Raw genomic sequence first — 16,648 nt, forward strand, 5'->3', positions numbered from 1 at the left:
TTGTTCTCTGTCTCCCCCTTCTAGACTGTGAGCCCACTGTTGGGTAGGGACCGTCTCTATATGTTGCCAACTTGTACTTCCCAAGAGCTTAGTACAGTGCTCTGCACACAGTAAGCGCTCAATAAATACAATTGATTGATCGATTGATTGATCTAGTAATAGTAATAATAATAATAATGATGGCATTTATTAAGCGCTTACTACATGCCAAGCACTGTTCTAAGTGCTGGGGAGGTTACAAGGTGATCAGGTTGTCCCACATGGGGCTCACAGTCTTAATCCCCATTTTACAGATGAGGGAACTGAGGCCCAGAGAAGTGAAGTGACTTGCCCAAAGTCACACGGCCGACAACTGGAAGAGCCGGGATTTGAACCCATGACCTCTGACTCCAAAACCCAGGCTCTGTGTTGAGCACATCTGTAGAGCAACGCACAGAAGCCAAAGCCTTGATCCTCAGAATCCCAAATGAAGTCCAGTGACCCGCCATTCCAGATGGGTTTTTCCAGTTATTTCCCTCTCCCTTTTACCAATTTTATTCAGCTACTATAATAATAATAATGATAATAATAATAATAATGGCATTTATTAAGCGCTAACTATGTGCAAAGCACTGTTCTAAGCGCTGTGGGGATACAAGGTGATGAGGTTGTCCCACGTGGGGCTCCCAGTCTTCATCCCCATTTTACAGATGAGGGAACTGAGGCCCAGAGAAGTGAAGTGACTCGCCCGAAGTCACACAGCTGAGAAGTGGCGGAGCCGGGATTTGAACCCATGACCTCTGACTCCAAAACCCAGGCTCCGTGTTGAGCACGTCCATAGAGCAACGCACAGAAGCCAAAGCCTTGATCCTCAGAATCCCAAATGAAGTCCAGTGACCCGCCATTCCAGATGGGTTTTTCCAGTTATTTCCCTCTCCCTTTTACCAATTTTATTCAGCTACTATAATAATAATAATGATAATAATAATAATAATGGCATTTATTAAGCGCTAACTATGTGCAAAGCACTGTTCTAAGCGCTGTGGGGATACAAGGTGATGAGGTTGTCCCACGTGGGGCTCCCAGTCTTCATCCCCATTTTACAGATGAGGGAACTGAGGCCCAGAGAAGTGAAGTGACTCGCCCGAAGTCACACAGCTGACAAGTGGCGGAGCCGGGATTTGAACCCATGACCTCTGACTCCAAATCCCAGGCTCCGTGTTGAGCACGTCCGTAGAGCAACGCACGGAAGCCAAAGCCTTGATCCTCAGAATCCCAAATGAAGTCCAGTGACCCGCCATTCCAGATGGGTTTTTCCAGTTATTTCCCTCTCCCTTTTACCAATTTTATTCAGCTACTATAATAATAATAATGATAATAACAATAATAATTATGGCATTTATTAAGCGCTAACTATGTGCAAAGCACCGTTCTAAGCGCTGTGGGGATACAAGGTTGTCCCACGTGGGGCTCCCAGTCTTCATCCCCGTTTTACAGATGAGGGAACTGAGGCCCAGAGAAGTGAAGTGACTCGCCCGAAGTCACACAACTGACAAGTGGCTGAGCCGGGATTTGAACCCATGACCTCTGACTCCGAAGCCCGGGCTCTTTCCCACTGAGCCACGCTGCTTCTCTAAGTGACTTGCTCAAGGTCACAAAAGCCAGCTACTAAAGCCAGGATTCTCCCATTCCCCGGGAAATGATTTCTCTTCACAATTTTCTTCTTACCCCCTGCACTTCACTGGGCAACTGGTTCCTCAAGACACCCGGTGATCCTCTCACTGGATGGTGAAGCATCTAGAAGATGCACGGAGAAGCAGCGTGGCTCAGTGGAAAGAGCCCGGGCTTTGGAGTCAGAGGTCATGGGTTCAAATCCCAGCTCCGCCAATTGTCAGCTGTGTGACTTTGGGCAAGTCACTTCACTTCTCTAGGCCTCAGTTCCCTCAACTGTAAAACGGGGATTAAGACTGTGAGCCCCCTGTGGGACAACCTGATCGCCTTGTAACCTCCCCAGCGCTTAGAACAGTGCTTTGCACATAGTAAGCGCTTAGTAAATGCCGTCATCATCATCATCATCATGGTGAGCTCCTCGAAGGCAGCCGCTCACGTGGCCTCGTGAAGAGCCCGGGCCTGGAGTCCGAAGGAGCTGGGTTCTAATTCTGGCTCCGCCACTTGTCTGTCGTGTGACCTTAGGCAAGTCACGTCACTTCACTGTTGGGTAGGGACTGTCTCTCTATGTTGCCAACTTGTACTTCCCAAGCGCTGAGTACAGCGCTCTGCACACAGTAAGTGCTCAATAAATACAATTGATTGACTGATTGATTGATTCCCTTTGACTCAGTTCCCTCATCTGTAAAATGGGGAGGAAGACTGTGAGCCCCCTGTGGGCCAGGGACTGTGACCAACCCGATGACCTTGTATCTACTCCAGCGCTCACAGCAGTGCCTGGCACATAGTAAGCGCTTAACAAATACCACAATTAATAATAATAATAATGATGGCATTTGTTAAGTGCTTACTATGGGCAAAGCACTGTTCTAAGCACTGGGGAGGATACAGGGTGATCAGGTTGTCCCACGGGGGGCTCACAGTCTTAATCCCCATTTTACAGATGAGGTCACTGAGGCTCCGAGAAGTTAAGGGACTTGCCCAAGGTCACACAGCAGACATGTGGCGGAGCCGGGACTCGAACCCATGACCTCTGACTCCAAAGCCTGTGCTCTTTCCACTGAGCCACGCTGCTTCTCTATTATTACTATTAACTATTAACTTTCCTAAGCGCTTGGGCTACCGCGGCGTCCGAAGGTGCTCAACAAGTCCCCCGGCCAGATGGACGGCTTTACTTCATTCGTTCGCTCTTTCAATCATGTTTACTGAGCGCCTAATGTGGGCAGAGCACTGTACTAAGTGCTTGGGAGAGAACGACGCCCAAGTCCCAGACTGAGCCCCTTCCTTCCTCTCCCCCTCGTCCCCCTCTCCATCCCCCCCATCTTACCTCCTTCCCTTCCCCACAGCACCTGTATACATGGATATATGTTTGTACATATTTATTACTCATTTATTTATTTATTTATTTATTTTGCTTGTACATATCTATTCTATTTAGTTTATTTTGTTAGTATGTTTGGTTTTGTCCTCTGCCTCCCCCTTTTAGACTGTGAGCCCAATGCTGGGCAGGGACTGTCTCTATGTTGCCAACTTGTACTTCCCAAGCGCTTAGTACAGTGCTCTGCACATAGTAAGCGCCCAATAAATATGATTGATTGATTGATTGATACAGCAGTAAGCAATCTACCTTCAGATGGCTCTCCAGCTCGGCTCCCAGGCGACCCATCGCCGCCGTCGTCTGCTTCAAGGAATCCAGACGCACCTGCTGATGGACACCGAATGGGGCGAGAACTTTTTTCTGCTGAAACAAAAGTCTGCGCAAGGGAAACACAGCAGGTCAATCAATCAATCAATCAATCAATCAATCGTATTTATTGGGCGCTTACTGTGTGCAGAGCACTGGACTAAGCGCTTGGGAAGTACAAGTTGGCGACATATAGAGACGGTCCCTACCCAACAGTGGGCTCCCAAGCCCGTGCTCCTTCCACTGAGCCACGCTGTACTAAGCGCTGGGGTAGATACAAGTTCATCAGATGTGCCCCAGTCTCTGTCCCACATGTCCCTCATCAACTTGTATCCTCCCCAGCGCTTAGAACAGTGCTTTGCACATAGTAAGCGCTTAACAAATGCCATTATTATTATTATTATTATTATTATTATTATGGGGCTCGCAGTCTAAGCAGGAAGGAGAACAGGCACTGAATCCCCATTTTAGAATTGAGGAAACTGAGGCACAGAGTTGCAGAAGTGATTCCCAACTCGACCTCTCCAGCCCTGAACTCTCGCCAACTCTGCAGGCCGGCATTTCCTCTCACCTTCAAGATACCTCCACTTGGATGTCCCTGGGCAGCAAACAAAAATTCCTCACCTTCGGGGAGGAGACTAGGGAGAGTTCATCCTGCGAGGGCTTTAATTCATTCATCTGAGCTTAAATGTGGTACTCACTGGCTGGCTGTCAGTCAATCAATCAATCAATCAATCGTATTTATTGAGCGCTTACTATGTGCAGAGCACTGTACTAAGCGCTTGGGAAGTACAAATTGGCAACACATAGAGACAGTCCCTACCCAACAGTGGGCTCACAGTCTAAAAGGGGCAGACAGAGAACAGAACCAAACATACCGACAAAATAAAATAAATAGGATAGAAATGTACAAGTAAAAGAAATAAATAAATAGAGTAATAAATATGTACAACCATATATACATATATACAGGTGCTGTGGGGAAGGGAAGGAGGTAAGATGGGGGGATGGAGAGGGGGGCGAGGGGGAGAGGAAGGAAGGGGCTCAGTCTGGGAAGGCCTCCTGGAGGAGGTGAGCTCTCAGCAGGGCCTTGAAGGGAGGAAGAGAGCTGGCTTGGCGGAGGGGCAATAAGAGGGCTCTGTCAGGCGATAAGAGGGCTGACAATCCCAGTGATTTTCAATCAATCAATCAATGGCATTCATAGAGCACTTATTGTATGCTGAGCACTCCATTTGGAGCTTGGGAGACATAATACGCGTTGGTGGGCACATTCCCTGTCCATAAGGAACTTACAGTCTAGTCTAGTGAGGAGCTTACGCTGCTTCGCAGAGAAGCAGCGTGGCTCAGTGGGAAGAGCCCGGGCTTTGGAGTCAGAGGTCATGGGTTCAAGTTCCGGCCCCGCCACCTGTCAGCCGTGTGACTTGGGGCGAGTCACTTAACCTCTCTGTGCCTCAGTTACCTCATCTGTAAAATGGGGATGAAGACTGTGAGCCCCACTTGGGACAACCGGATCACCTTGTAACCTCCCCAGCGCTTGGAACAGTGCTTTATGAATGCCATCATCATTATTATTATTACGCTCTCACACTCTAAAGAGGAGTTCATAGTCTAGAGAAGGTCTTACAGTCTACTACGAATTCTTTACCTTGAATGATGTGGATGAGAGAGAGATGGAGGGGAGGGTGGGAGGGAAAAAAGAGAGACTTAGGAAAGACGCAGAACAGAAAAGGGTAGAAAAGGGAGGGAGAAATTACCGGAGGAGCAAATTCATTCATTCATTAATTCAATCATATTTGTTGGTGCTTAGTGTGTACAGATCAATCAATCAATCAATCATATTTATTGAGCGCTTACTGTGTGTAGAGCACTGTACTAAGCGCTTGGGAAGTACAAGTTAGCAACATATAGAGACAGTCCCTACCCAACAGTGGGCTCACAGTCTAAAAGGGGGAGACAGAGAACAAAACCAAACATACTAACAAAATAAAATAAATAAAATAGGTATGTACAAGTAAAATAAATAAATAAATAAATAAATAGAGTAATAAATATGTACATGTATACACATATACTAAGCATTTGGGAGAGTATAATACAACAATAAACAGATGCATTCCCTGTCCACAATGAGCTTAGAGTCTAAAGGCAGGGAGACAGGCATTAATAGCGTGGCTCAGTGGAAAGAGCACGGGCTTGGGAGTCAGAGGTCATGGGTTCTAATCCCGCCTACGCCACTTATCAGCTGTGTGACTTTGGGCAGGTCACTTAACGTCTCTGTGCCTCAGTGACACAGTGGTAATCGGGTTGTCCCATATGGGGCTCACAGTCTTAATCCCCATTTTCCAGAAGAGGTCACTGACGTTAAGTGACCTCATCTGGAAAATGGGGATTAAGACTGTGAGCCCCATATGGGAAAACCCCATTACCTTGTATTTACCCCAGCGCTTGGAACAGTGCCTGGCACATAGCAGGCACTTAACAAATACCACAATTATTAAAAAAAGAATTGAGAGATACGGACATAAGAGCTGTGGGGCTGAGAGGGGGGAAGAACAAATGGAGCAAGTCAGGGTGATGCAGAAGGGAGTGGGAGAAGAGGAGAGGGGGAGCTCAGGGAAGGCCTCCTGGGGGAGGTGGGCCTTCAATAAAGCTTTGAAGAGGGGGAGAGTCATTGTCTGTGGGATTTGAGGAGGGAGGGCGTTCCGGGCCAGAGGCAGGATGTGGGCCAGGGGTCGGCGGCAGGGCAGGCGAGATGGAGGCCCGCTTAGAAGGACAGCGGCACCAGAGAAGTGAAGTGTGTGGGTAGAGTTGGATGAGGAGAGTAACGAGGTGTGGTACGATAGGGCAAGGTGATGGACTGCTTTAAAACCAGTTATTACTCTATTTATTTATTTATTTATTTATTTTACTTGTACATATCTATCCTATTTATTTTATTTTGTTGGTATGTTTGGTTTTGTTCTCTGTCTCCCCCTTTTAAACTGTGAGCCCACTGTTGGGTAGGGACTGTCTCTATGTGTTGCCAATTTGTACTTCCCAAGCGCTTAGTACAGTGCTCTGCACATAGTAAGCGCTCAATAAATACGATTGATGATGATGATGATGATGATGATGATGGTGCAGAGTTTTTGTTTCATGCAGACATGGATGGAGTTTTTTTTGAGGAGCAGGGTGACGTGTCCTGAATGTTTCTGTAGAAAAATGATGTGGGCAGCAGCGTGATGTATGGACTGGAGTGGGGACAGACAGGAGGCTGGGAGGTCAGCAAGGAGGCTGATGAAGTCATCCGGGAGGGATAGGATGAGTGATTATATAACTTGTACTTCCCAAGCGCTTAGTACAGTGCTCTGCACACAGTAAGCGCTCAATAAATACGATTGAATGAATGAATAAACGTGGAAGCAGTTTGGATGGAGGGGGAAGGGTGGTTTTCAGCCATGTTGTGACGGTGGGACCGACAGGATTTAGTGATGGATTGCCCACTATTGGGTAGGGACTGTCTCTATATGTTGCCAACTTGTACTTCCCAAGCGCTTAGTACGGTGCTCTGCACACAGTAAGCGCTCAATAAATACGATTGATGATATGTGGGTTGAATGAGAGAGAAGAGTCAAGGATAACGCCAAGGTTGTGGGCTTGTGAGGTGGGAAGGATGGGGGTGCCATCTACAGTGATGGGAAGGTCAGGGGGTTGACAGGGTTTGGGTGGGAAGATCGAGAGCTCCGTTTGGGATACGTTAAGCTTGAGGTGACGGGAGGACATCCGAGTAGCGATGTCTTGAAGGCCAGAGGAGATGTGAGACTTCAGAGATTCATTCATTCATTCACTCAATCGTATTTATTGAGCGCTTACTGTGTGCAGAGCACTGTACTAAGCGCTTGGGAAGTCCAAGTTGGCAACATTATAGAGACGGTCCCTACCCAACAGTGGGCTCACAGTCTAGAAGGGGGAGATCAATCAATCAATCAATCAATCGTATTTATTAAGCGCTTACTGTGTGCAGAGCACTGTACTAAGCGCTTGGGAAGTACAAGTTGGCAACATATAGAGACAGTCCCTACCCAACAGTGGGCTCACAGTCTAAAAGGGGGAGACAGAGAACAAAAACAAACATACTAACAAAATAAAATAAACAGAATAGATATGTACATGTAAAATAAATAAATAAATGAATAAGAGTAATAAATATGTACAAACATAGGGCTGGAGATGTAGATTTGAGGATAATCCGCACAGAGGTGGTAGTTGAAGCCAGGGGAGTGAACGAGTTCCCCAACGGAAATAGTAAGAGAAACTATTTTCGCCCTTTCAATTCCAGCATATTATTTTATGTTTCCATACTCCTTCTCTTTTATCAGTGATCAAATTACTATTCTGTTTATTTTATTTTGTTAATATGTTTTGTTTTGTTGTCCGTCTCGCCCTTCTAGACTGTGAGCCCGTTGTTGGGTAGGGACCATCTCTAGATGTTGCCAACTTGGACTTCCCAAGCGCTTAGTACAGTGCTCTGCACACAGTAAGTGCTCAATAAATACGATTGATTGATTATTTATTTATTTTATTTGTACATATTTATTCTATTTATTTTCTTTTGTGAATATGCTTTGTTTTGTTGTCCGTCTCTCCCCTCTAGACTGTGAGCCCGTTGCTGGGTAGGGACCGTCTCTATATGTTGCCAACTTGTACTTCCCAAGCGCTTAGTACAGTGCTCTGCACACAGTAAGCGCTCAATAAATACGACTGAATGAATGAATAACTCTGTTTTATGTGTACATATTTATTCAATTTATTTTATTTTGTTAATATGTTTTGTTTTGTTGTCCGTCTTGCCCTTCTAGACAGTGAGCCCGCTGTTGGGTAGGGACCGTCTCTATATGTTGCCGACTTGGACTTCCCAAGCGCTTAGTACAGTGCTCTGCGCACAGTAAGCGCTCAATAAATACGATTGAATGAATGAATGAATGAACGGAGTGGGTGGAGATGGAAAATAGAAGGGGACCTGGAACTGTACCTCGAGGAAATGAGTAAATGGGCACATGAACAAGAGAATGGTACAGAAAAAAGTAATATAAATTGGAAAGATAAGCAAAAAGAGAGAGAAGAATGAGAATAATACAGAAGGACAGAACTACGTGGACTGGGTGAGGAGAATCAACAGCGGGGAGACAGAAGGAACGGGGGAAAAATGCTACATTTCTACGACTGCTCCCCCAATATAAATTTCTGATCATCATCATCATCATCAATCGTATTTACTGAGCGCTTACTATGTGCAGAGCACTGTACTAAGCGCTTGGGAAGTACAGATTGGCAACATATAGAGACAGTCCCTACCCAACAGTGGGCTCACACAGTAATAAGTCATCTCACCTTTCATGGACTGCCTGGGAAACGTCGGAAGAGTCTCCGGTTGCTTTCTGTCTGGGCGACTCGTCTCTCAGTCTCTTTTTTTTCCTGAGTTTATAATTCTCAGTTCTTTCAACTGAAAGGATAAGACCGCTGTTAAGCACGTCACTTAAACGTTCAAACTTTAAAAGCAAGGAAGAACTTTCCCAGTGGCTGCCTAATGATTTAAAAGACAGCAACAAACACACACACGCACACACACAAACCCCACAGTTTTCTAGGTGGTGACCTAATAATTCAAATCCCACACACTTTATAGAACCTTCCCTATCAGCAAAATGCATTTTGCCACTTTTCAAGGAGCCATGGAAATGGGGAAAACGTCAGTCGCACAAAATAATCATGATAACATATAGAGACGGTCCCTACCCAACAGTGGGCTCACAGTCTTAGAAGGGGGAGACAGAGAACAAAACAAAACATATTAACAAAATAAAATAAATATGTACAAATAAAATTAAGAAATTAGAACACATGACCTCCGATTCCCAAGCCCAGGCTCTTTCCACTGAGCCATGCTGCTTCTCTAGTAGTAACAGTTAATGATGTGCATGGAGCTTTAATTCTATTTGTTCTGACGATTTTGACACCTTTCTACATGTTTTGTTTTGTTGTCCGTCTCCCCCTTCTAGACTATGATCCTGTTGTTGAGTAGAGACCGTCTCTCTATGCTGCCGACTTGTACTTCCCAAGCGCTTAGTACAGTGCTCCGCAACAGTAACCGCTCAATAAATACGACTGAATGGATGAACAGTGCCCAGCGCTGAGAACAGTGCTTTGCACATAGTAAGCGCTTAACAAATGCCATTATTATTATTATTAGACTTTTAGACTGTGAGCCCACTCTTTTAGACTGTGAGCCCACTGTTGGGTAGGGACTGTCTCTATATGTTGCCAATTTGTACTTCCCAAGCGCTTAGTACAGTGCTCTGCACATAGTAAGCACTCAATGAATACGATCGATGATTATGGTAGTTGAGAACTTACTACGTGTCAAGCACTGATCCACATGATGGAGTAGATACAAGTGAATCAGGTCAGACACATTCCCTGCCCTACATGGGGCTCACTGGCAAATCAATCAATCAATCAATCGCATTTATTGAGCGCTTACTGTGTGCAGAGCACTGTACTAAGCGCTTGGGAAGTCCAAGTTGGCAACATATAGAGACGGTCCCTACCCAACAGTGTTAGAAGGGGGAGACAGAGAACAAAACCAAACGTATTAACAAAGTAAAATAAATAGAATATTTATTCTATTTATTCTAAAGGAGGAGGGAGAACAGTTATGGTGGGAATCTCCTCACCGTCCCTCGTTCTCGCCTGTCCCGCCATCGACCCCCGGCCCACGTCATCCCCCGGGCCCGGAATGCCCCCAATCCCTCTGCCCATCCGCCAAGCTAGCTCTCTTCCTCCCTTCAAGGCCCTACTGAGAGCTCACCTCCTCCAGGAGGCCTTCCCACACTGAGCCCCTTCCTTCCTCTCCCCCTCATCCCCCTCTCCATCCCCCCCATTTTACCTCCTTCCCTTCCCCACAGCACCTGTATATATGTATGTACATATTTATTACTCTATTTTACTTGTACATATCTATTCTATTGATTTTATTTTGTTAGTATGTTTGGTTTTGTTCTCTGTCTCCCCCTTTTAGACTGTGAGCCCACTGTTGGGTAGGGACCGTCTCTATATGTTGCCAACTTGTATTTCCCAAGTGCTTAGTACAGTGCTCTGCACACAGTAAGCGCTCAATAAATACGATTGATGATGATGATGATGAGTTACTGAATCCCCTTTTTACCGAGGCCCAGAGAAGGGAAGCAACTTGCCCAAGATCACAAGGCGGGTAAACCCAGACAACCTGACTCCCAGGGCCGTGATTTTCCCACTTGGCCGTGCAGCTGCATTTACAGCCCGTTTTTACCTTGTAACGCCTTCAGTTTCTGGAGCTTTTTTTCTTCGTGGAGCTGCATGATTTTCCCAATTTGTAGGTAATAATCGTGCACCAGCCGGCCGACCCCCGCACTGGTGACATACACGCTTTCTACGGCTTCTTCGACCAAGAGCGCCTGCAGGAGAAACCAGCGGTGACGTTAGCCTGTCAAACGGGGACGAAGACTGAGCGTGGCTCCGTGGAAAGCACCCAGGCTTGGGAGTCAGAGGTCGTGGGTTCTAATCCCGGCTTCCCCATTTTCACTCAGTTCATTCAATCGTATTTATTGAGCGCTCGCTGTGTGCAGAGCGCTGTCCTGGGCGCTTGGGAAGTACAAGTCGCCAGCTGGGTGACTTTGGGCAAGTCGCTTCACTTCTCTGGGCCTCAGTTCCCTCATCTGTAAAAGGGGGCAGAAGGCCCTGAGCCCCCCGTGGGACACCTTGTAACCTCCCCAGCGCTTAGAACAGTGCTTTGCACATAGTAAGCGCTTAATAAATGCCATCATCATCATCATCATCAATCGTATTTATTGAGCGCTTACTATGTGCAGAGCACTGTACTAAGCGCTTGGGAAGTACAAGTTGGCAACATATAGAGACAGTCCCTACCCAACAGTGGGCTCACAGTCTAAAAGGGGGAGACGGAGAACAAAACCAAACATACTAACAAAGTAAAATAAATAGAATAGATATGTACAAATAAATTAAATAAATAAATGGAGTAAAAAAATATGTACAAACATATATACATATATACAGGTGCTGTGGGGAAGGGAGGGAGGTAAGATGGGGGGATGGAGAGGGGGACGAGGGGGAGAGGAAGGAAGGGGCTCAGTCTGGGAAGGCCTCATGGAGGAGGTGAGCTCTCAGCAGGGCCTTGAAGGGAGGAAGAGAGCTAGCTTGGCGGATGCGCAGAGGGAGGGCATTCCAGGCCCATTATTATTATTATTATTATTATTATTATTATTATTATTAGCCAAGTGGAGCGAGATGCATTCATCAGGAGGAGAGCAAAAAAATGCGCAGCCCAGCTAGGGCGGTGTTGAGATTCAGAGTATGGGCGGTGATGCACCTGAAAACTCACCTTGGCATTGTACATATTTATTCTATTTACTTCATTTTGTTAATACATTTGGTTTTGTTCTCTGTCTCCCCCGTCTAGACCGCGAGCCCGCTGTTGGGTAGGGACCGTCTTTATATGTTGCCAACTGGTACTTCCCAAGCGCTTAGTCCAGTGCTCTGCACACGGTAAGCGCTCAATAAATGCGATTGAATGAATGAATGAATGAATTATAAGACGAGTTTTACACACAGTAAGCGCTCAATAAATACGATTGATGATGATGATTATGTCAGGTGAAAAACCAAATCTCATTTCCTTCCCCGATTCCTAGCTGAAGGTGATGAGGCAGATGGAGCTCTCTGAACTGTCAGCTCATTGTGAGCAGGGAAAGTGTCTAACCACTTTGTCATACTGCATTATTACTATTATTATTACTATAATTATTACAATAGGTAGGTGCTTAATAATAATAATAGCATTTATTAAGCGCTTATTATCATCATCAATCGTATTTATTGAGCGCTTACTGTGTGCAGAGCACTGTACTAAGCGCTTGGGAAGTACAAATTGGCAACATATAGAATTATGTGTTCTAAGCACTGGGGAGGTTACAAGGTGATCAGGTTGTCCCACGGGGGCGCTCACAGTCTTCATCCCCATTTTACAGATGAGGGAACTGAGGCACAGAGAAAGTGAAGTGACTTGCCCAAATCAATCGTATTTATTGAGCACTTACTGTGTGCAGAGCACCGTACTAAGCGCTTGGGAAGTACAAATTGGCAACATATAGAATTATGTGTTCTAAGCACTGGGGAGGTTACAAGGTGATCAGGTTGTCCCACGGGGGGGCTCACAGTCTTCATCCCCATTTTACAGATGAGGGAACTGAGGCACAGAGAAAGTGAAGTGACTTGCCCAAATCAATCGTATTTATTGAGCGCTTACTGTGTGCAGAGCACTGTACTAAGCGCTTGGGAAGTACAAGTTGGCAACATCTAGAGACAGTCCCTACCCAACAGTGGGCTCACGGCCTAAAAGGGGGAGACAGAGAACAAAACCAAATGTACTAACAAAATAAAATAAATAGAATAGATATGTACAAATAAAATAAAGTCACACAGCTGGCAATTGGCGGAGCCAGAATTTGAACCCATGACCTCTGACTCCAAAGCCCAGGATCTTTCCACTGCGCCACGCTGTTTCTTACTTCGTTCTAAGCGCTGGGGTAGATGCAAGATAATCATCATCAATCGTATTTACTGAGCGCTTACTGTGTGCAGAGCACTGTACTAAGCGCTTGGGAAGTACAAATTGGCAACGTATAGAGACAGTCCCTACCCAACAGTGGGCTCACAGTCTAATCAGGTTGGACACAGTCCCTGTCTCACATGGGGCTCACGGTCTCAGTAGGAGAGAGTAGGATTTAACCTCCATTTTACAGTCGAGGAAACTGAGGCACCGAGAAGTTAAGCGATTTGTCCGAGGCTCCGCAGCAAGCAATCGGCGGGACGGGAACCCAGGTTCTCTGACTCCCGAGTCCAATCAATCGATCAATCAATCATATTTATTGAGCGCTTACTGTCTGCAGAGTACTGCAGAGAAGCAGCGTGGCTCAGTGGAAAGAGCCTGGGCTTGGGAGTCAGAGGTCACGAGTTCGAATCCCAGCTCTGCCACTTGTCAGCTGGGTGACTTCGGGCAAGTCACTTCACTTCTCTGGGCCTCAGTACCCTCATCTGTAAAACGGGGATTAAGACTGTGGGACAACCTGATCACCTTGTATCCCCCCAGCGCTTAGAACAGTGCTTTGCACATAGTAAGCACTTAACAAATACCATCATCATCATTATTATTATTATTATTATTATTATTATTATTATTATTATTACTGTACTCAGTGCTTGGGAAAGTACACTAAAACAGAGTTGGTAGACACGTTCCCTGCCCACAGTGGGCCCACAGTCTAGAGGGGGAGGCAGGTAACAACATGAATAAATCAATTACGGATGCAATAAATGAATTACCGATAGGCTCTTTCCACCAGGCCATACTTTCCCAAGCGCTCAGCACAGTGCTCAGCACACAATAAGGAGGGCAGCGTGGCTCAATGGAAAGAGCACGGGCTTTGGAGTCACCATCATCATCAATCGCATTTACGGAGCGCTTACTGTGTGCCGAGCACTGTACTAAGCGCTTGGGAAGTACAAGTTGGGAGGTCATGGGTTCAAATCCCGGCTCCGCCAATTAATCAGCTGTGTGACTTTGGGCAGGTCACTTCACTTCTCGGGGCCTCAGTTCCCTCATCTGTAAAATAGGGATGAAGATTGTGAGCCCCCCATGGGACAACCTGATCACCTTGTAGCCTCCCCAGCGCTTAGAACAGTGCTTTGCACATAGTAAGTGCTTAATAAATGCCATCATCACAATAAGAGCTCACTAAATACCACTGCCGACAAATCAACCAAAGGCAGATTTTTGAGCGCTTATTGTGTGCCGACCACTGTACTAAGTACTTGGGCAAGCGTGAGCAGATGTGCCCTCTGGCCACAAGCAGCTTAAGGCTACGGACACAAAAATCAACGACTTCACTTCTCTGGGCCTCAGTTCTTTTGTCTGTAAAATGGGGATTCATTCCCATTCATTCCTGCCTCTGGCCTGGAACCCCTCCCTCCTCCTCAAATCCGGCAGACAACGACACTCCCCCGCTTCAAAGCTTTATTGAAGGCCCGTCTCCTCCAGAAGGCCTTCCCAGACTAATCCCCCCTTTTCCTCTTCCATTCCCTTCTGCGTCGCTCTGCCCAAGCCCCACAACACTTAGGTACATATCTATAATTTATTTATTTGCATTAATGTCCATCTCCCTCCCCCTCTAAACTGAAAGGTCGCTCGCAGAGGGCAGGGAATTTGTCTGTTTACTGTCCCGACCACTTAGTACAGTGCCCTGCGCACAGTAAGCACTCAATAAATAGAATTAAATGAACGAATGTCAGGGAAGGGGTCCAACCTGATCACCTTGCCAGCGCTCAGAACGGTGTTTGACATATAGTAATGCTTAGCAAGAAGCAGCATGGCTTACAGGAAAGAGGCTTGGCAGTCAGAGGACCCAGGTTCGAATCCCGGCACCGCCACTTATCTGCTGTGAGACCTTGGGCAAACCACTTAATAATAATGATAATAATGGCATTTATTAAGCACTTACTATGTGCAAAGCACTGTTCTAAGCGCTGGGGGATACAAGGTGATCAGGTTGTCCCACGTGGGGCTCACAGTCTTAATCCCATTTTACAGATGAGGTAACTGAGGCACAGAGAAGTTAAGTGGCTTGCCCAAGGCCCCACAGCTGACTTCTCTGTGCCTCAGTTCCCTCACCTGTAAAATAGGGATGAAGACTGTGAGCCCCACATGGGACAACCTGATTACCTTGTAGCTACCCCGGAGCTTAGAACAGTGCTTGGCATATATTAAGCACTTAACAAAAACCGTAATTATTATAATTATTATTATCATTGATTGACTGGCCAGACAGAGCACCTGGAAAGTGCCCATAATCGTTCATTCATTCAAATGGATTAAGACTGTGAGCCCCACATGGGACAACCTGATTACCTTGTAGCTACCCCGGAGCTTAGAACAGTGCTTGGCATATACTAAGCACTTAACAAAAACCCTAATTATTATAATTACCGTTATTATCACTGATTGACTGGCCAGACAGAGCACCTAGAAAGTGACCACAATCGTTCAATCGTATTTATTGAGCGCTTACTGTGTGCAGAGCACTGTACTAAGAGCTTGGGAAGTACAAGTCGATCCAAACAACAGCCATGTCAATCAATCAATCAATCAATTGTATTTATTGAGCGCTTACTGTGTGCAGAGCACTGGACTAAGCGATGGGAAGTACAAGTTGGCAACACATAGAGACGGTCCCTACCCAACAGTGGGCTCACAGTCTAGAAATGTCCAGTGTGCACTTACTCATCGATTCGTTCACTCGTATTTTTTGAGCGCCTCCGGTGTGCCCCGCACTGTACTAAGCACTGTACCAGAGGTCAGGAGTCCCTTCGTACCTTCAAATCTTCCCTGTCCTGGCCTCTCGCCTCGCCCCCGTGTCCCCGGGCGCTCTGGAGCAGGGCTCGCCCAATCTCTGGCTCCATGTGACGCTGTAAGAGCAGAAAAGATTCTTGCAGCTCCATGATCAACTGCCGATGCAATTCCAGCCGCGTGTCCTGGGTCTCCTCCTCCAGGTTGCGGTCTTCCTCCAGGATCCGAGACTCCTGGCGGGGGGAAAACCACTCAGTGAGAAGGGATCAGATGACTGGAATTCCGGTCATTCCTATTCTTAAAGGTGAGGGGAGGGAGGACAACTCGGCCCGGGTTTGGATCCCACCTCCACCACTTTTCATTCATTCATTCGATCATATTTATTGAGCACTTACTGTGTGCAAAGCACTGTACTAAGCGCTTGGGAAGTACAAGTCGGCAACATATAGAGGCGGTCCCTACCCAACAACGGGTTCACAGTCTAGAAGGGGGAGACAGAGAACCAAACCAAACATGTGGACGGGTGTCAAGTCGTCAGAATAAATCGAAATAAAGCTAGCTGCACATCATTAACAAAATAAATAGAATAGTAAATATGAACAAGTCAAATAAATAGAGTAATAAATATGTACAAACATATATACAGGTGCTGTGGGGAGGGGAAGGAGGTAGGGCGCAGGGGGATGGGGAGGAGGGGAGGAAAAAGGGGGCTCAGTGTGGGAAGGCCTCCTGGGGGAGGTGAGCTCTCAGTAGGGCTTTCTCACTTGGGAAAAGTGAGTCACTTATGAGAGTGCTTCTCACTTATGAGAAGCAGCGTGGCTCCGTGGAAAGAGCCCGGGCTTTGGAGTCAGAGGTCGTGGGTTCAAATCCCAGCTCCG

The 16,648-nt window shown here is 46.5% G+C and overlaps 1 protein-coding gene across 1 annotated transcript in view; it reads right to left on the bottom strand.

Annotated features, from left to right (window-relative positions):
* Nucleotides 1-16,648, bottom strand: part of EVC (EvC ciliary complex subunit 1) — a 101,976-nt gene that overhangs the window by 13,364 nt on the left and 71,964 nt on the right. The window contains exons 15-18 of the mRNA XM_038744852.1: nucleotides 15,797-16,003; nucleotides 10,659-10,803; nucleotides 8,702-8,813; nucleotides 3,275-3,401 (exon numbers count right to left, since the gene is read on the bottom strand). Coding sequence (XP_038600780.1) covers nucleotides 3,275-3,401; nucleotides 8,702-8,813; nucleotides 10,659-10,803; nucleotides 15,797-16,003 — 591 coding nt within the window. The remainder of the gene's footprint in view (nucleotides 1-3,274; nucleotides 3,402-8,701; nucleotides 8,814-10,658; nucleotides 10,804-15,796; nucleotides 16,004-16,648) is intronic.

Source organism: Tachyglossus aculeatus, chromosome 4 (genome assembly GCF_015852505.1).
Source record: "Tachyglossus aculeatus isolate mTacAcu1 chromosome 4, mTacAcu1.pri, whole genome shotgun sequence".
NCBI classification, from domain to species: Eukaryota; Metazoa; Chordata; class Mammalia; order Monotremata; family Tachyglossidae; genus Tachyglossus; species Tachyglossus aculeatus.